At 35.3% G+C, this 21,007-nt stretch overlaps 1 protein-coding gene across 1 annotated transcript in view; it reads left to right on the top strand.

Moving 5' to 3' along the window:
- EIF2A (eukaryotic translation initiation factor 2A) overlaps positions 1 to 19,445 on the top strand; it is a 38,097-nt gene extending 18,652 nt beyond the window's left edge. Inside the window, exons 5-14 of the mRNA XM_081235278.1 lie at positions 358 to 457; positions 815 to 897; positions 3,828 to 3,901; positions 4,045 to 4,189; positions 4,392 to 4,508; positions 7,463 to 8,034; positions 11,805 to 11,918; positions 17,426 to 17,554; positions 18,355 to 18,420; positions 19,043 to 19,445. Of these exons, the coding sequence (XP_081091404.1) occupies positions 358 to 457; positions 815 to 897; positions 3,828 to 3,901; positions 4,045 to 4,189; positions 4,392 to 4,508; positions 7,463 to 8,034; positions 11,805 to 11,918; positions 17,426 to 17,554; positions 18,355 to 18,420; positions 19,043 to 19,108 (1,466 nt within the window). The 3' untranslated portion in view covers positions 19,109 to 19,445. The remainder of the gene's footprint in view (positions 1 to 357; positions 458 to 814; positions 898 to 3,827; positions 3,902 to 4,044; positions 4,190 to 4,391; positions 4,509 to 7,462; positions 8,035 to 11,804; positions 11,919 to 17,425; positions 17,555 to 18,354; positions 18,421 to 19,042) is intronic.
- The last annotated feature ends 1,562 nt before the right edge of the window (positions 19,446 to 21,007 follow it).

Below are 21,007 nucleotides of genomic sequence, written 5' to 3'. Positions count from 1 at the left end.
GTTTTATATAACTTTTTTTCACGTGTGTGACTTATAGACACAGCTTTCATGGTAAGACAGTTTAATCTGTTTAACAGCAAACTATGTCACACTTAATAAACAAGAAATCTCTTAAGTATTCTTAAAAACTGTAGTAATTAACTCATTTCAGAAATACAAAATTCTGCTCAAAAAGCCATCATATTGTCATGGCTTTAGGAATGGATGATTAAATCTATAATTAAAGCTAGAGGGGAAAGTTGATTTAAAGCAACTCTTACCCGATCTTTATAATCTTGTTCAAATTTTTTCTAAGAATGATATCTTTTTACTAGTGTTAGGAGACAATTACTGCAAAAAATTTTGTTTTTATGGCAGCTTCTAAAGATGATACAGCTGGGATACCTAACCTACAACTTTATGATGTGAAAACTGGGACGTGTTTGAAGTCTTTCATCCAGAAAAAAATGCAAAATTGGTAAATAAATGCTTTAAAATACTAATTATTTTTAAATATTTGAAATTTCTTTGTTGTATATTATTTGTTTCTCTGATATTGATTTAGTAAATAACTTGTCAGATCAAAATCTAGATCTTTAAGGATTTTGTATATGAGAATGTAATAGAGTAAAAACTTGATCTTTTATTTAGTATTTGAATCAAAAGGAATAATATTTTTCTATTATATATGCTGACTAAAACTGTTAGTAACTGACAACATCATATTTATAAGTATTTTTCCTTAAATAGTAAACAATATCGTAAACTTTAACATGTTAACATATGATGTTACATTCTATTTAAATTTTTTTAATATTCTTTCTTTTCAATGTAGGTGTCCATCCTGGTCAGAAGATGAAACTCTTTGTGCCCGAAATGTTAATAATGAAGTTCACTTCTTTGAAAACAACAATTTTAGTATGGAAAGATTTATGAAATAATTTTATTATTTGCTATAAATATGTACAGTTTTTATTGCCTTATATGGTATCATAGGGTTCTCCTAAATACTGTTAATATATTAACAATTGCTGTTATAGTAATTCATTTGAATAACTCCAAGTATAATTGCTAGTAAAATTTTATAACACAAACATTCTTTTATAGTAAACTTTTCCTATCTAATAATTACTATTAAGACATTTGAGTACATCTTTCTGAGATTAGTTGCTATTGAAATTCTGTGATACAAGTTTTTAAAATATTTTGTTGTGGAGAATTTCAAATACAAAAGTAGACACCTAGTCCCATAGCCATCAGCCCATTGCCAAACCTTCTTCATCCATGCATCTGTCCACCTACCATCTCTTTTACTCTGCTAAAGCAAATTGTAGACATCATATAATTTTACCTATAACTATTTCAGTATGTATCTCTGAAGATTAGGGCTCTTAATATTTTTTTAAAACTTAGTTATAATACCATTATCACAGATTATAGAATATCTGGTCAGTGTTCAAATTTCTAATAATTGAAAATGGGATAATTTTTTAAAAACTCAGGATCCAAATAAGGTCCTTCACATTGCAATTGATTTATATATCTTTTAAGTTTCTTTAAGCTATAAGTTCACTCTCCATTCTTTTTTCCCCCTTGCAATTTATTATTTAAGAAGCAAAGTTACTTGTCTTATATATACTCCCATATTTGAGTTTTGCTCTTGTATCCCATTCTGTAATTTAACATGTTCATCTGTTTCCTGTAAATAACTATTTGGACCTAGAGTTGGTCAGCTTCAAGTGCTTTTTTGGGGAGCTGAGGGCAAGACTACATCATAAAGCACTGTTCAATTCTTTTATCAAGAAGCACATAATGTCTCATTGTCTTTAATTTTGTATGGTTAGTTGGCGTTAATGTTCAATACCTCGATCCATTATTTCATGTGTGGTTAAAAATTGGTGATACTATAGTTTCCCTCCTTCCCCTATCATTTATTAGCTGTACTACCTCTATAAGGAGAAATTCCCCTTTCTACTATTTGGTTACCTAGTGGACCATTTATATGGGAAAGGCAAAATAAATATTCTTCTCCTTTATCACTTTTAATAAAATGAGTTCTTTCTTTAGCAATCTCCATTGCAACCAATTAGTCCCCACCCCCAACCTAATGAACTATGGATTTAAACATGATGTGTTTCAATCCATTTTAATTACTATTCTTATTGATTCTCAAATTGTCCCATCATTGGTCAATTAGTCTTTAATGACTTTTTTGCTATATGGTAGGACAAATCATTCTAGGATTATCTTGTATATTTCTTGCTATACATCCAGAATCAGCCAATTCTCCAATACACTCTGCTCCCTTTTAGTGGAAAATGGTATTTAGAGACCACAGTCTGGGTGTGGAGGATTCTCATTGCTACTGTGTTGATTGATCATTGTTTCTAGGCCTTTTTTATTTTTTTTATTTTATATCGGTATTACCTTTTGCCAACACCAAGAATGTGGTTCTCTAGGATAACAGGGGTGATAGTTTGAGAATATCACATCCACATAATGATTCATTTGCTTTATTCTTCATTGTCCACATAGCATTCTTAGAATAGCAATACCAACAGTAACACCTATAACATGATTACTGAAAAATGACTTAAAGAAGAAAGTTTTGCAGTTCCTTTTGTCCTTAGAATATTCCATTGGTGACTGAACACTTTTTAGTACAGTCACCGACTAAAAATAGTTTGAGTTAAGATTTTTCAATGATGGTGTGAAAGTGGTATGTATTCCGTAGAAATTGTACTTTGAATTTCAGTCTCTTCCTGGGCTAGCACCATGTGGAATGGTACCCTCTGTGATGCTGGGCAGCAACAGTGAGCCACAGCTCCCTGTCAGCCACATGATCACAAGGGTCAACAACTGATACACTTATAACTCTTTTGGACCTGTACAACCATTATGTTTTTCACTTTCAGTTGAGTATTCAATAGATTACATGAGATATTCAACACTTTATTATAAAATAGGCTTTGTGTTTAATGATTTTGCTCAACTGTAGACTAATATTAAGTGTTCTGAGCACTTAATATTTAAGGTAGTCTAAGTTAAGCTATGATGTTCAGTACATAAGGTTTATTAAATGCATTTTCAACTTATGATATTTTCAACTTACCATGGGTTTATCAGGACATAACCCCATCATAAATCGAGAAAGTAGAATGGGAATCCTTTCCCCACTAATTCGGGGTTAGCTTGCTCGCTTATCTTACTTGCCTCTTTATGAGCATGCCAAAAGAAGGGGGCTGCCCGTTTAGCAGTTTGGTATGCTACTTTTGAATAGCTGTTGATCTCTATATTTGAACAAAGAAAGAATAATAGCTCTTGATCCCGTTAACTAGGAGAGCGTAGTGTTCATAACGTGGTTTCTTACTGCCTGGCACAGAGTAAGCACTCAACAAATATCGGCCATTGTTATAGTTACTGTTGTTGATTATCATTGTTGTGGATCTGTTTATTACATTAGTTACAGAATTTTCATTTCCACGTTCTACAGTAGCAAGTGAGGGTCATCTGTCCCGTCAAATGGGCTCTAAGACTACTTTAGTTCAGAGATTTAAGAGAAGAGAACTGATATTTATTTAATACCTACTATGTGCCTGGCCCTGTACACTAGGAATTAGGTATGTAATCCCACTACTTGCCCAAGGTCACACAGTAGTGACTAGGAATTCAAGCACAGGTCTGTCTCCCTCACCCATGCTTTTTCCACTATGTTACCCTGCCTCACCGACATGAGGCTACAGTGAGCCGTTTTGTGTATAGTTACGTTAACCTTTTATAATGCATTCAGAATTTGAGATATTTCTATTAGCTTCTCTCATTAATCTAATACCATTGACTTTTTTTAGATACATTTGCAAATAAATTGCATTTGAAAAAAATTAATGATTTTGTGTTATCGCCTGGACCCCAGCCGTACAAGGTAACTGCTAATGTTTTTGTTTGTTCATGTGGAATATTATGAGGTTAAACCTTTTCCTAGTTTTTAGTGATTTTAAAAACATGTCCATTTTCGTTTATATGCTTCAAAAAATTTAAGTCATTATTTATGTCTGTGTCTCTTAGGTGGCTGTCTATGTTCCAGGAAGTAAGGGTGCACCTTCATTTGTTAGATTATATCAGTACCCCAACTTTGATGGACCTCATGCAGCTTTAGCCAATAAAAGTTTCTTTAAGGCTGATAAGGTTACAATGCTATGGAATAAAAAAGGTATGATAAATATATTTTATCTCCCATTTTGTTTATCAAGCATTAATTTAGACTTATAATCCTACGTATATAGAAAAAGAAAAGAGTATCAGTGCTTATTCAATGAAAATTTACATGTGCTTTGTTACACTTTTTAATATTTTTCTAATCACCATTAGTTTAATTTGTGTTTTAAATCTAATTAAAGTTTTTACCCTTACAGCTACTGCTGTGTTGGTAATAGCTAGTACTGATGTTGACAAGACAGGAGCTTCCTACTATGGGGAACAGACGCTGCATTACATTGCCACAAATGGAGAAAGTGCTGTGGTGCAATTACGTGAGTGTTCAGCAGTCTTCCTTTAATAGAATAAATGATAGTAAAAAATACAGTGCCATAAAGATGATGCCATCTAAGTTCTTGATCAAGTGATAGAACTCACATATTTTCATAACCTTTAAGATAAAATTCCTCTTATCATCCCCAAACATACCTTATTTTGACAGAATCCAGTTAGTTAATTTAGTTATGCCAGCAGTTTAGTAGGGAACTTGCTGAGTGAGATAATTCCATTGTAATAGCTCTTTGGGGGCTTGTTTAATTAATTATGACAGCAAGTTGGTGCAGTGTGTTTAGCATCATCTTCAGAACTGAAGAGTTTTAACCACTTCATATTTTGTTTTGATGAGTTAACTGTGAAAAACTAGTTTTAAAATTCTGGCAACTCCCTAATCTTTTTTATTTTGAATTGAACATGTAAGGGTAAGGTAACCTTTCTTTTAAAAACTGTGTGTATTCCCATTCAAATCAGGAACAAAACAAGGATGACCCACCCCCCTTCCATTTATTATTTAACATTCTGAAAGACCTAGTCAGTGTACCTGATCAAAAGAATAAGTATACAGTTTTGAAAGGTGAAAATCGAATCATCTCTGCTCATCAGATGAAGTCACAGCATAAACAACAGCCTCTTAAAAAGCAAGATGGAAGGAACGATTCCATATACAGCAACAAAAAAGAAATACATAGGGCTGATGGGAAGAAAACTTTAAAACTTCTGAGGGGCGAACTATAACCTTTAATAACTTTACAGAGATGTCATTTCTCTCCAAATTGATCTAAAAATTAAACTAAAATGCCAGAAGATTTTCTTTTGTACAACTAGATAAGCTGGTTCTAAAGTTGATATTGAAAAATAAACATGCAAGAATGTTTTGAAAACTTTGCAAAAAAGAGTAGTGAAGGAGGGATTCTGATACTATTAGATATTAAAATGTAGAGCAATTGTAATTAAGACAATTTGGTTCTGGCTTATGGATAAGCAGATAAATCAGTGGAACACAATAGGATCCACAAATAGATCCATACTTCCAAAGCCATTGACATATAATAAAGTCAGCATTTGAATCAATGCAGGAAAATACCATTTAATATATGGTTTGGGGACAGTTGGCTAGCTATTTGGAACAAAAAGTTACTATTGCTAATTCTTTACCAAAATAAGTTCCACTTGGGCCAAAAAATTGTATCTAAAACTACAGAACTAGAAGAAAATGTGGGAGAATTTTTTTCTAATTTTTTTTTTAATTTTTACTGGAGTATAGTTGCTTTACAATGTTGTTAGTTTCTACTGTACAGCTGCAGCAAAGTGAATCAGCTATACGTATATTTTTCTAATCTTAAAGTAGAAAAAGACTTTAAACAAGGTAGAAGTCGTATGGGGAAAGTGATAAATTTTAGTATATGAAATTACAGATTTCTACACTGGGGGAAGAAAAGAGTATAAATTAAGCAAAACAAACAAAAAATTAGGGAAAAAATTTTTAGACAATGGATAAATATGAGAAAAGGTGAATTTTGTTAATATCTCAAGTGTAACAATAAACAACCAATAACAGGAGAGAAAAATAGGTATAGGACAGTAAGAAATAGTCCACATAAAAGAAATAAAATTATGTATAAGTATACTAAAAGGTGCTTCATTTATACTAAACGAAAACAAGATATAATTTTTCACTTAATAGGTTGGCAAAGATAAAAATATGAAACAGTATGTGTGAGAGTGAGGGGAAAATCTTTGCTATCAAAAACTACTGGTAGGGCTTCCCGGGTGGCGCAGTGGTGGGGAATCCGCCTGTCAATTCAGGGGACACGGGTTTGAGCCCTGGTCCAGGAAGATCCCACATACCGCGAGGCAGCTAAGCCCGTGCGTCACAACTACTGAGCCTGCTCTCTACAGCCTGTGCTCCGCAACAAGAAAAGCCATCGCAACGAAGAGCGGCCCCCGCTTGCCGCAACTAGAGAAAGCCTGTGCATGCACAGCAACAAAGATCCAACGCAGCCAAAAATAAACACATTAAATAAATTAAAAAAAAAAAACTGGTAGTGTAAATTGGTACAAGTTCTTTGAAGGGCATTTCGGTGGTACATTATGAAGTAAATGTATGTGCCCTTTGACCAGGCAGTTTCTCTCCTACAGATGTATTTGTGTACATTTACAGTGGAGTATAAACAGCAAGATGTGTAAGGGAATACAGTGCAGCCGAATGAAGCAGAGCTCAATGTGCTTATTACACGGAAAAATTTCCTAGAGCATTAAATGAAAACAAAGGTTTAGAACTTTTTGTGTGTGTGTAAGTACGTAAGAGAGAGATGCTTAATTTCAACAAAAATATTCTTAAAGGATATGCAAGAAGTATAACAGAGGGCTGCCTTTGCGTAGAGGGACTTATTTTTGTGGCATGTCTTTTTATATAGTTTGTATCTTTATTACTGTATGCGTATATTACCTCTTGCAAGAAAAACTAGTTTATTAATAGTAATAATAACCTATGCTTCTATGAGCCCACATTGCCAGAACGTTTACAAGAAATTAAGGGACTTCCCTGGTGGTCCAGTGGTTAAGACTCCGTGCTTCCACTTCAGGGGAGCACGGGTTTGATCCCTGGTCAGGGAACTAAGATCCCATATGCTACACGGCATGGCCAAAAAAAAAAAATTTAAATAAAAGTACTGAAGACAAATAATAATATACAAAATTGCAAAACAATTATAAGAAAATAAAAGAAATTAAGATTCATTAGGGGTTCTTAAATAAATTTATAATCATACATTAATCCCCATAGTATGTCATATAAAAATATTTTAATTTTAAAATACCATGAAATTTTTGGATTTTTTTTTAGTGTTTGATGTGTTTATGAGTGTTATATAATTGTAATTTGTGCTATTAAATATTATAATCCTATACATATTCCTTTATCACTAACTTGGATTTTATATTCTTTTTCTAGCAAAAAATGGCCCCATTTATGATGTAGTTTGGAATTCTAGTTCTACTGAGTTTTGTGCTGTTTATGGTTTCATGCCTGCCAAAGCAACAATTTTCAACTTGAAGTGTGATCCTGTGTTTGACTTTGGAACTGGCCCTCGTAATGCAGCCTACTACAGCCCTCATGGACATATATTAGTACTAGCTGGATTTGGAAATCTGAGGGGGCAAATGGAAGTGTGGGATGTTAAAAACTACAAACTTATTTCTAAACCGGTGGCCTCTGATTCTACATACTTTGCGTGGTGCCCAGATGGTGAGCATATTTTAACAGCCACGTGTGCTCCCAGGTTACGTGTTAATAATGGGTACAAGATTTGGCATTATACCGGCTCTGTCTTGCACAAGTATGATGTACCATCAAATGCAGAATTATGGCAGGTTTCTTGGCAGCCATTCTTAGATGGAATATTTCCAGAAAAAGCGATAACTTACCAAACAGTTCCAAGTGATGTACCTAGTGAAGAACCTAAAGTTGCAACAGCTTATAGACCCCCAGCTTTAAGAAATAAACCAGTCACCAATTCCAAACTGGTAAGTAAAGTTTTACTACTTTAGTAGGAAAAGGTTTTTCAGTGTGTAGAGTTCCCTAGATCCTTTTCTTATGCATGTTCTTGTGTTACTTAGTATCTGATTAGAAGATATAAACTCTAGGATAGAAATTGTGGAGGACCTGCTGCTGAAGATGGTGAATGGTTGTTTTGGGTTTTGTTTTTTTGTTTGTTTGTTTGTTTTGGCCATGCCATTGCGGCTTACGGGATTAGTTCCCTGACCAGGGATTGAACCTGGGCCCCCTGTAGTGGAAGTGAGGAGTCCTAACCACTGTACTGACACGGAAGTCCCGGTGAATTATTGTTAAGTTGACAAAGTAATTAATGTAAAATCTCTGGGAAAGATAACTGGGTGTGACTTACTGGGTGTAGATTGTGGGCTCAAATTCAAACGCCTGTCAGGCTAGGCTGGTAGTGTAAGACAATGGTGAGTGGGAGAGGATGGTGAAAGGGAGAGAGCATGCCCTCTTTCAAGGCCATAGCAACTACACAGCAGTAGCCCGTTGTTTCCACAGGAGATTTTAGGCCCAGTTTGCCAAAAGTTTGACTTTTCAAGACAAGTCTGGATGCTTGTATGAAATTTCTCAATATTTAAAACACTGCTGTTCAAACAAAACACACATTGTCCTTAGGCCATCAGTTCCAGACCTCTGTTGTAAAGTTATGACTGGAGTATTGGTCACATTCTGATCTGCTTTAAAATGTTAGCATTTCAGAGCTCAGGGGAAAGCATTTATTAATATCCTGAGTTTCTGTGAAGGAATAAAGTTGCTCTATAAGAATGAGCAATATTATTCATATTAATAGAATGATGACCATACAATAGGTGTAAACTGGGACTGTTCCAAGTAAATGGGAATATATAGTCACTTAGTTATTAAGGCACTCAGGGAAGTAGATACTTTTTCAAAGGATAAATATTTCTGTGCCTACATTGTGCTCCTAACCCTCTGAAAAACAAAAACAAAGGAACAAGCCTTCTTCCTCCACAAAATGTAGCATTTTGACTTCAATGAAATGTTGAAACATTTTTGTTGCATTAAGTTATTTAGTAAAAATATATAGAAACATAACAAATTAAGCCCTGTTTATTATTTTTGTATTTAGATTTTTTAAAAAAGGGTATAATAGTCTTAGAATTTGTTCTGTCTCTTTATTGAAATTTTCCTTACCTGAGATAAAAAAAAGAAGTGACCTTAACACATCCTGCTTTCTAAATCTGTATAAGATAGCACAAGAGGAAGAACTTCTGAATTAGTGTATATTTTTATTCTCTGACTCATAAAACGAATTTGTTTTGGTTGGTGGAGGGAGAAAAATTAATATAGAAAGAATATATTTTGAAAATAGTGGAAAAAAAACTAGGTAAGAACTTCTTAAAACCAAACTTTTTTTTTTTTACACTTTTTTTTTTGGCTGTGCCGGGTCTTAGTAGCGGCACGCAGGATCTTTGTTGCAGCATGTGGGGTCTTTCATTGTGTCATGCAGGCTTCTCTCTAGTTGTGGCGCTCGGGCTCAGTAGTTGCGGCACGCAGGCTTAGTTGTCCCGCAGCATATGGGATCTTTGTTCCCCGACCAGGGATCGAACGTGCGTCCCCTGCATTGGAAGGCAGATTCTTAGCCACTGGACCAGCAGGGAAGTCCCGAAACCAAACTTTTCTGACATTTAAGGTTTCTACTAAATTCTCGCTTTTGTATATAACCTGGTGACTATGTGACCCTATCACATCATTTTATTTGAAGGAACTATGTGCCTGTGCATGAGAAATTATTGCTTGTATCTAATTCCAGAAAACTAAATGGCACAGAAAACATTGTCAAGAAATTACTAGAAACAAAGATAGTCTGGTCAATAACTTCACAAAGGAAGAAGGCTACATAGCAGAGGGGAAAAAAGGTGTTTGGATTCTTCCCCCTGAAGGAAAAAATTACTTTTTTTATAAGTGAAAATTCATCTATAAATTATACTTAAAGAAGCATTTCTTGGCTTTCAAAAAAACCCTTCACTTTTATAATGTGTTCATCAAGACAATCTTATAATTGATGTAATTGAAGAAACAAACTTTATTAATGAGGATGAAATTGTGTACAGTAGACACATAGTGCTAAAGCCAGAGAAGCTCATGATCCATAGTAGCTGTGTGGATTTTTTTCATCTAAAAGGAAAGTCTGTCAGGGGACTTCCCTGGTGGTGCGGTAGTTAAGAATCCGCCTGCCGGTGCAGGGGACATGGTTTCCATCCCTGATCCGGGAAGATCCCACGTGTTGCAGAGCAACTAAGCCCACACACCGCACACCTAGAGCCTGTGCTCCGCAACAAGAGAAGCCACCGCAGTGAGAAGCCCACGTGCAGCAACAAAGACCCAACACAGCTAAAAATAAATAAATAAAATGAAACTCTGTCAGTGGCTACATGATGCTCATAGTGTGGAACAGACTTGTAACTCATCCTTTCTTCTTGCATCGTTCTTAATTGCTTTCTCTTTGTTTTTAAACTTCTCATGAGTAGAAACTTTTTCAGCCAAAGCAAGATACTATAGAAGAACTCACTACTGAAAGAATATAAAACAAATGTTCAAGGATTAGTATATCTTAACTAACATTTTGTGCAGTGGGGATCAAAAAAGTGCAAGAGGCTTGCCATGCAAATTTGTCTGTTTTGCAAATGTGGGTTCTCAGATATTCAGTTGCTTCAAGTAGGGTATGTTCACACACAGAACTTCGATGCCTGCAACAGTTAATGCAGCTGCTAAGATAAAAATCACTTTATGGTTTTTTACTTATTCCTCTATATCTTAAATGTTTGAGCCCTGCGCATTTGATTATAGCACTTATAAATACAATACAGCTCTGAGATCTAGTACTCAAGAAACTTCAAAAGTGTACATCATGGTGATTTAATACACATTGTGAAAGGTTTCCCCTCATCTGGTTAATTAACATATCCATCACCTCACATATTTATCTTCTTTTTTTTCTTTTTTTGGTGAGAACATTTGAATTCTACCCTCAGGAAATTTCAGTTATGCAATTCTACAATACAGTGCTATCGAGTATATAGTCACTGTGTTTTACATTAGATCCTTCTTGATCCTGTATGTAATTCTGTTGTTGTTGAGTGTGGTTGATAGTTATATAAATATCTGATGATGAAAATGATTGCCTGTTTTCACAGTATAGTCTGACAAGTCATTTAGTGTTTTAAAACCTCTTCATTATGTTAATTCTGGATTTATAACTATATAGTTACCCCCTTCTTATTTATTTTTTATTGTCTGTTTTAGTTTTTCCATTTGCTTTTATTTTTAATCTTCTAATCTCTGATTTTGCAAGATCTAGCAAGTGACTCTTTGTGCAAAGACAACAAATGAGGCAACTGTTTTCTGTTGGCAGTAGTCAAATCCAAAAGGACCCCAGAAGAAGCGATTGTTAGTATCTAATTTCATAAAAATCATGTGTCAGTGGTAGTACTAAGAAAAATTCCATTGTTTAAACAAAAACAAAGTGAATTTTGCTGGCTCTTAAATAACTGAAAGATATCATATATCAACTAGTAGGAAGAGCCTCATTAAGTCCATCTTGACCGTTGAAGTGTGCCTACAACAAGAGTTTTGAAATATTCTTTGCCAGTGAATTTATGATAAATTTGGTAAAGTAAGTTTGTCCTGTACTAGCCAAATTGTCTAATTTGTTGTATATGTTTGTAAATACATGGACTCCATTTCAAAATCATTTATTTTACATTTTCTATAGCATGAGGAGGAACCACCTCAGAATATGAAACCACAACCAGGAAATGAGAAGCCGTTATCAAAAACAGCTCTTAAAAATCAAAGGAAGCATGAGGCTAAGAAAGCTGCAAAGCAGGTACTTGGGGCACTTATCTTTTCAAACAAAACAAACAAATAAAACCAGTTAAATTAGCTGTATGCCTTAAAGTTTAAAGAATTGTAGTCCTAAAAACTTGACAGGTTATAAAATGTAGTTGGAGTTAGACTGAAGTAGCCAGAATGTCTCTTTTGTGTTTGCCTATGAATTTCTCAGTAGTCCTTTATATATAATGTGGGACCTAGGAAACTGGAACTGACCTTAAAACCTGAAACCCTCATGGGATTATGTAGTGTGTTACTTGCAACAGACCCTTTTGGAGGAGCCTGTGTGAAGTGGTATAGTTTGCTTTCTTGAAAGCATATGTTTAAGAGAAACCAGAAATTACATGGCTATAAGGCCACTTTGTCACTCAGTATATTACTATAGGAAATTGTTCAGCTGGGAATCTAAACACTAGAGTACCCAAACAATGGAATTGTTCTAAAATAATTTTTTACATGATTTGGTAGTTGAAAAACCACACCAGCATAATAATTGACAAGTAAATTGTGGTGATGTGTGGCTTACGGTGATAGTGAGATCTGCTGGGCTGGAAATTTGTGGTTAGTAAAGTTGTGGTAATCACATTTTTGAGATTGAGACAATTCCATCTTGCCTATGAATGCTTGAATTTTGACAGTTCTAGGTTACTTGTGTGTTTTGGCAGGCAGTTACTATTTTAAGGTATAGAATTTCATTATGCAGCATATATTCTGCTAAAATCTGGGCCTAAAAAAATTGGTGTGCTCTTTTGTAGTTAATATATTTCATCTCCAGAAATGTCTTTAAATAACTCAGGCTTAGGTCATTCCAAGTAAAATGATCTAGTCCATGTATTAGACTTGTGTGAAAAGGAGGACTTGGTCTTTCATCAGAGTGGGTAGAGACCTCTGCTGGCCCCAAATATTACAAACTGGTAGCTAAGATTCCTTTTTTGTTGTTGTTGGTTTTCCAGCTAATAATTACAGGTATAATTGACAAATAAAAATTTTAAAGTGTTCAACGTGATGATATAATATAGGTATACATTGTGAAAGGATTCCTACAATCAAGTTAGTTAACACATTCATCACCTTACATATTTACTTCTGGGGGATGGAGCACTTAAATTCTACTTTCTTAGCAAATTTCAATTACTGTATTCAGTACAATACAATATTATCAACTACAGTCACCATGTTATACATGAGAGCCTCAGACCTTATTCATCTTATAACTGGTGGTTTGTACCCTTTTACCAACCTCTCGCCATTTCTCCCACCACCCCCCAGCTCCTGGCAACCACCATTCTACTCTCTGTTTCTATGAGTTTGACTTTTCTTTTTTTTTAGATTCCGCATATAAGTGGTACCATGCAGTATTTCTCTTTCTCTTTCTGGCTTATTTCACTTAGCATAATGCCCTCCAGGTTCATGCGCGTTGTTGCAGATGGTAGGATTTCCTTTTTTTATGACTGGATAATGTTCTACTCTGTGTAAATATGTAGGTATGTTTATATATCACATTTTCTATATCCATTCTTTCGTTGAAGGATACATAGATTGTTTCCATACCTTGGCTATTATAAATAATGTTGCAGTGAACATGGGAGTACAGCTGTCTCTTTGGGATAATGAGTTTTGTTTCCTTTGGATATATACCCAGAAGTGAGATTGCTGGCTCACATATTTTTAATTTCTTGAGGAACCGCCATACTGTTTTTTATAATGACTGTATAAGATTCCTTCTAACTGAGCCTTCAGAAACCCCTTCAACGTAGAATCCTACTTTTATAAATGATGTTTCTTCCTCTTTATCAGAAGATTTTTTTATTTTATTTATTTATTTTTTTTGCGGTACGCGGGCCTCTCACTGTTGTGGTCTCTCCCGTTGTGGAGCACAGGCTCTGGACGCGCAGGCTCAGTGGCCATGGCTCACGGGCCCAGCCACTCCGCGGCATGTGGGATCTTCCCAGACCGGGACACGAACCCGTGTCCCCTGCTTCGGCAGGTGGACTCTCAACCACTGCGCCACCAGGGAAGCCCTATCAGAAGATGTTTTTAATATGACCATTGCTGGTACTGAGCTAAGGTTCCTTTGTAATAAAATATTAGTTGTTTATTTTATTTTATTTTATTTTGCGGTATGTGGGTCTCGCGCTGTTGTGGCCTCTCCCGTTGCGGAGCACAGGCTCTGGACGTGCAGGCTCAACGGCCATGGCTCATGGGCCCAGCCGCTCCGCGGCATGTGGGATCTTCCCGGACCGGGGCATGAACCCGTGTCCCCTGCATCGGCAGGCGGGCTCTCAACCACTGCGCCACCAGGGAAGCCCTAGTTGTTTATTTTTTAAAAATATTTATTTACTATTTATTTTGGCTGCGCTGGGTCTTAGTTGAGGCACGTGGACTCTTAGTTGTGGCATGCAGACTTCTTAGTTGTGGCATGCATGTGAGATCTAGTTCCCGACCAGGGATCGAACCCAGGCCCCCTGAATTGGGAGCATGGAGTCTTACCCACTGGACCACCAGGGAAGTCCCATTAGTTGTTTATTTTTGTGTGTTTTTCTGGTATTTGAGCACATAAAATTTGAGGAGGCGGGTCATAGAATCAGTATGTCTTATTTAGAAAAATTAATATTAAAATAGTCTGACTGCTTTTTCTTTTTGCCTACACTGCACGGCATGTGGGATCTTAGTTCCCCAACCAGGGAGCCCACACCCTCTGCCATGGAAGTGCGGAGTCCTAACCACTGGATCACCAGAGAAGTCCCAATGTGACTTTCTTAAAGATAACTCTGTGGTTCTTTTGAAAAAACAATCAGTGCTATTAATGTAAAACATAATAATTACAAAAACAACCCCCCCGACACACCCCACCTCATACGACCATATAATCACCCACACATGTTATTTACTAAAGATGATACTACTAATCCGTCATTTTGGAGTTATTCTGCATATTTTCTCAGTGATGACAAAGAGTTTTCTAGTTGCGAGATAATCCTTTCAGTATGTATTTTTGAGACAACTGGCTGGAGTTAGTAAAAGTTATGACTGTGTGATAGGACAAAGGTAAATGATCTATGACAGGATCTCATCCCTGACTGAATTAAGGAACCAAAGATAAAGGAGTCAGATGTACATAATCTAACCAAGTACTTTTATAAACTGGTGATGACTTTGTAAGCTTATCAGCTTTACCAAAAATAATTGAAACAAAGAATTTAATCTTACCGTGTATGTAACCTTTTTTAGAGAATGACCAGAATTCAAGTATATTAACACAAACATTTTAACTTATTCTTGGTTTTTTAAAATATGGAGGAAAATCGTCATTTCACTTAACTTTACTTATTTATTTTAAATTTATTTTAATTTTTATTTTTTTGGCTGCATTGGGTCTTTGTTGCTGTGCGCGGGCTTTCTCTAGTTGTGGCGAGCAGGGGCTACTCTTCGTTGTGGTGCACAGGCTTCTCATTGCCGTGGCTTCTCTTGTCGCGGAGCACGGGATCTAGGCACGCAGGCTTCAGTAGTTGTGGCGCACGGGCTTGTTCCACAGCACGTGGGATCTTCCCAGACCAGGGATCGAACGTGTGTCCCCTGCGTTGGCAGGTGGATTCTTAACCACTGCGCCACCAGGGAAGTCCCTCACTTAACTTTAATAGTTTTTCATATTTATGACATTTATCTTACTAGAAAATTAATATTCTCAGCTGATTACAAACAACGAAATTAAAAATTTTTTAATCTGATGTCAAAAGTGAATTTTGATAGGCAAAGTGTGTCTCTTCTCCTTTTATCCACTCTTCTCCTTTAATTTTATATTATGAAAAATACCAAACTGTATATTATCAGAACTTATAGGCTCCTGAAGAGTGGAAACTAAATAATTTCTTTCTGAATACTCTGTTAAAGTGCTCAGTAATGTTCTCACATAGAAGGTTAGGAATTAATGTTGGTTGATTGTAATGTACAAAATACAACCAACATGACTCTAAAGAGAAAAAAATACTCCAATTCTGCACTCTCTAAAAACTCTCAGGCAGACATTTTTAGATTTGGAGATCTAGGAGTGATAGCCTGTCCCATGTTCCCCTGGGATGCTTTGGTAGTTCAGAGTATCCCATCCAGAACTCTTAAGAGGTTTTAGAGTCTTGCAGGGTCTGTGTGTTCCACTGGGAACTCTGTAAGGAAGAAGTAGAAACCCTACCTTTGGTCCAATAAAGAAAGACTTTCATAACTTTTCCCTCCTCTTGTCAAAACGTATATCTTGTCATAATTACAGAGGAGAGTCGGTCTTTTGCTCTTTCATTTATTTAGCATGTACAGTTGAGCTCACATTATGCTGAGGGCACAAGTGAACAAAGAAACCTCAAGTACAGTCTCGTGGGGGATAGTACAGTGCAGTTACAGTAAGGAAACATACCATGTGTTGTGCAACTAATCTGGTCTCTTGGGGGGTGGGGGAATTTTCCAGAGGCCTAAAGGATAAGTAGGGTTAGCCAGGTGACCTGAAGGTGTTCTAGGCGCAAGGAACAGTACACATGAAGGCCAGGAAATAAGAATATATGGCACCTTAGGGAAATAAAAGTGGTTCAGAATCAGTGGTTACTCGGTGAGAAGGGATGAAGCTAGAAAGGTCATCATCAGAGATCTGATCACATTGGGAGCAATATATTGTCCCTTTCAGGGAACAGAGTTTTCCCATGGCACTTCCTTGCAAAGCTGAATTGATCTGATTATAAATAAATCTCTATGGAACTTATCCTATAGCATCATCTATTACATGTACTTGATATACGTGTAATAGTTTTTGAGGATATCCCAAGAGTGAAGCTTCAAACACCTTAATTAGAAAAGCCCTCTCACATTTCCAACCATCCACATAGTGGCACTTCCCAAAATATCCAAAAATTTGGAATGCTTATTTGCTGATACAGAAACCTCCTAGTTTACTCTGCTAAGGTCATTTCATTTATTTCCATTGTTATTATATTACTAATTATATATTTTATATTACTAACATAATATTTTATCATGTTACTAATATAATATTATATTACTAATATACTATTATTTTTTATTTTATTATTATGTTACCTTAATTTTGGGGGGTGGGTGGGCGGCCCACACGTCACAGCATGTGGGATCTTAGTTCCCTGACCAGGGATCAAACCCGTACCCCCTGCATTGGAAGCGCGGAGTCTTAACCATGGGACTGCCGGGGAAGTCCCTAACTTTAAATCCTAGATCTAGCAAAGTGTTCCCTATGACAATTATATAGTGAAAACCTTTTGGGTAGCTCATTATACTGTGACTTTTTTTAACGCTTCATTGTAATTATCTGTTATGGGACAATATAGCATACTTCATGAGACCAGCAATTCAGATGCTTTCTTTATATAAAATGTGCAAAAGATAAAATCATATATTGGTTTCTGAATTTTATGTACCAAGGCTATGTTTGTTGAAATACTTTAATGATTTCATTTTAGAAAATTGAATTTTTGAAAATATTTCCTGTAGGAAGCAAGAAGTGATAAGAGTCCAGATATGGCACCTACCCCTGCCCCACAGAGCACACCACGAAATACTATCTCTCAGTCAACTTCTGGAGACCCTGAGATAGACAAAAAAATCAAGAACCTAAAGAAGGTGGGAGGCTTAAGTGAAAAGCACATGTGTTTATTGAAAGGATACATGAGAATTATACAAAGAAAGTAATGCTTAGATGCCTAAAGACAGGCATCCGAGAGGTTTGTACAGTCCTCATTGTTGCTTTTTCACCATGAAATACTGTAACTTAGGAATGGCACCTATTTTAGTTCTGTTCACAGTTGTCTAAAGGATATTAGTCTTTATTATTGATTTTTGGAGTAATAAGAAATAATGTACATTTGAACACTTTTATACTCACTTTTTCATTAAACACTTATGAGACAGGTAAGAGCAGATATTTATCCCATTTTTAAAGATGAAGAAAGAGAAACAAAAGGAAGTTCATTAAACTGTCAAATTGCAACCAGTTTGTGATGGTGGCCTTAGAGGTAAAATCCAGGTTTCTAGAGCCCTTCCCAGGCTACATTATGGAGTTTCTCTTAAAGCCAAAGACATCGTCCAGGTACAATGAGGTTCTGAAATGTTGAAAATGGTGATATATTTAAATACATATACTTGTACATGTATACACATAGATGTGCATATATGATAATATTAATTAAAATCTTGAAAAATACTTTGCTAAATTCCATGTTCTTAACATACCAAATTTTACATTTAATTTTAAAAAGTAGTTTACCTTAGCATTTTAGCAGTCTGTTCTTGATACAAATGTAAGATAATTGATTTTCCTTATTCAGGTTTCACATTTATATGATTGAATTGTTAATAAGAAAATTTGCATTCTAAAATTACTTATTCTTCCTTTTGACTCATAATATATTTGATGTTTGCAGAAACTGAAAGCAATTGAACAACTGAAAGAACAAGCAGCAACTGGAAAACAGCTAGAAAAAAATCAGGTCTTTTCTGCATTTTTCATTTGGGCTCACAGTCACTACCACCCTTCCCCTTTTTATTATAAGCAATTATTTAATCAGGTAAAAGAGCCATATAGATTTTAAAACTTCTTTTGAAAACCATATGCCATTTTTTTTTTTAACATTTTTAGTCTTAAATAGGCAAGGATAGGGGAAGACATGATGTGGATCGTGGTGAATGAGGGAGTCCCTGTTTCCTCTGAGGCATACCAATGTCATTGCTGCTGAAAATAAAGGCAGTTTATATTATGTTAGACAAATAGAAGATTCTCTTCTTTCCTGTGTCTCAGGTCGCACTGTCCCGTTTGCCCCTTCCCCTCCTCCTTTCCTCAACACTTTGAAGCCCCAAGTGTAGAATGGAAGACTTATTAGACCTAAAGATGCATGCAGTAAGACAGCTCTGTTTTTTGCCCCCTTAATTCATACCAAATAATAAATTAGAACTTGTTTCTAATCTGTATTTTAAAATCTATGTTTACCAGTAGATCTGGTAAAGTCTCAGAAATATTCTTTCTCTAAATTTTTTCTCTTTTGCTATATGGCTATAGATCCAATAATTATTTTATTTCCTATTTAATAACTTTATTGTTTTAAACTTTTCTAGTTGGAGAAAATTCAGAAAGAGAAAGCCCTTCTCCAGGAGCTGGAAGATTTGGAACTGGGTATTTAAAGATTCAGAGAAAGCAAGTTGCTTACCAGAAATCAGTGCAAACATATTTTCTGTTAAACCCATTGGTGTACATGGAATATTCATGTGCCCACATTTAATGTTCACTTATAATTTTAACCATTTATCCAAGATTCTGCATATGTGTGGAATTATTTAATAATGTCTGTTAAATTGATTTTTACCTCCTGCATCCTATATCATGTCAACACATGATATAGAAAAGAGACATATGATTTTTCTTTTAAGCTAAGCTTGACAGATTGAAAGACCAATGTCATTGTTTTTTAGTAGGGGACAGTATTTACCATATAAATGAATAAAGGCGTTTTAAATTTGATCATTGTTGACTTTGTTATAAGTTCCTCAATTAACGGATCCTTTATTAATTTACAAGGCAAGTTTGGGAAATATTTCCTTTGAATATATAATGTGGCTATCTTGATCCTAAACACTGTATTATCAAACATTAGAGAAACGCCTTAAAATCAGGTTTTCCTGAATATATTAAATTGTTGGGACTTCCCTGGTGACGCAGTGTTTAAGAATCCACCTGCCAATGCAGGGGACACAGATTTGATCCCTGGTCCAGAAGATACTGCATGCTGCGGAGCAACTAAGCCCGTGCACCACAACTACTGAGCCTGCACTCTAGAGCCTGAGCGCCACAACTCCAGAAGCCCACGCACCTAGAGCCCGTGTTCCTCATCAAGAGAAGTGCACCACAACAAAGAGTAGCCCCTGCTCGCTGCAACTAGAGAAAGTCCACGCATAGCAATGAAGACCCAATGCAGCCAAAAATAAATAAATTAATTAATTAAAAAATAATAATAAGATAAATATATTAATTTGTTTATATTATTTGTAGTATTTGAAGTAAAGTTTTTCTGACTAGTTCTAAAAAGTAAATATAGAATAAAAATAGAAAATAGCAAAACATTTTATTTTGATATTTCAAATAATAAACCTGATCATTTAATGATGAGGTAAATATTTTCTAAACATGAACTGTGATCATTTTGCTATAGTCATCTTGATTGTTTTGATTGTTCACTCATATGAAGAATAAAAGATGTACTGATAATCCAAGACACTCAGCTATCAAAACTGATTTCTATTTGGTTTTAGAATCTATTACTGTTAATTGTTTTCACCTGATTTACATTTGAAGTTATTTTTATTTCATTTGCATTGATACAGGTTATCTAGAGCTAGTATTTAAACTAAATAAGAGAAAAAAATCTAGGAATACTTTGAGAGATATACACAAACAGATAACTGAGTTTACTAATGCCCCAAAGCTGCAAAGAAGATTTGGTAAAGACCTAATGCATTAAAATTTGAGTGGTATTTTAAATGTTTTGTGTGTGAAGTGAGTGTGAACATACACACACTCATGTACATATACTTGCTTTCAACATTAATTTATTTCTGTTAATAGAAACTTAAGCTTTTTAAAAGTAATATATTGCTTTTATAATATATTTTAAAATTGTTTTTCTAATGTTAAATAATTCATCCTGAGACAGTATAATGTTTTTTGGCCTGGCAGCCTAATAATTTTTTTTAATTTTAAATTTTTAAAATGAATTACCAGTTTACACAGTTTACAGCAAATATATTAATCATTTTAAAAATGTTAAGGGAATTCCCTGGCGATCTAGTGGTTAGGACTCCACACTTCCACTGCAGAGGCATGGATTGGATCCCTGGTCTGGGAACTAAGATCCCATATGCCGCGTGGCCAAAAAAAATTAAGAAAAATAAAATGTTTATTTTAGAGGTAGTATCATTGAACCTTTTGTTTTAGTCAGATGCTTTTTAATTGCTCCAAGGTGACTGTTCTGACCAAAATTAGATTGCTTGGACTCGTTTTTTAGAATTGTCTTTATTTGTGTAATC

This window comes from Mesoplodon bidens (genome assembly GCF_964165515.1).
Source record: "Mesoplodon bidens genome assembly, chromosome: 5".
NCBI classification, from domain to species: Eukaryota; Metazoa; Chordata; class Mammalia; order Artiodactyla; family Ziphiidae; genus Mesoplodon; species Mesoplodon bidens.
Note: the sequence above shows the minus strand (reverse complement) of the source record. Positions and strands in the feature narration are given on the sequence as shown.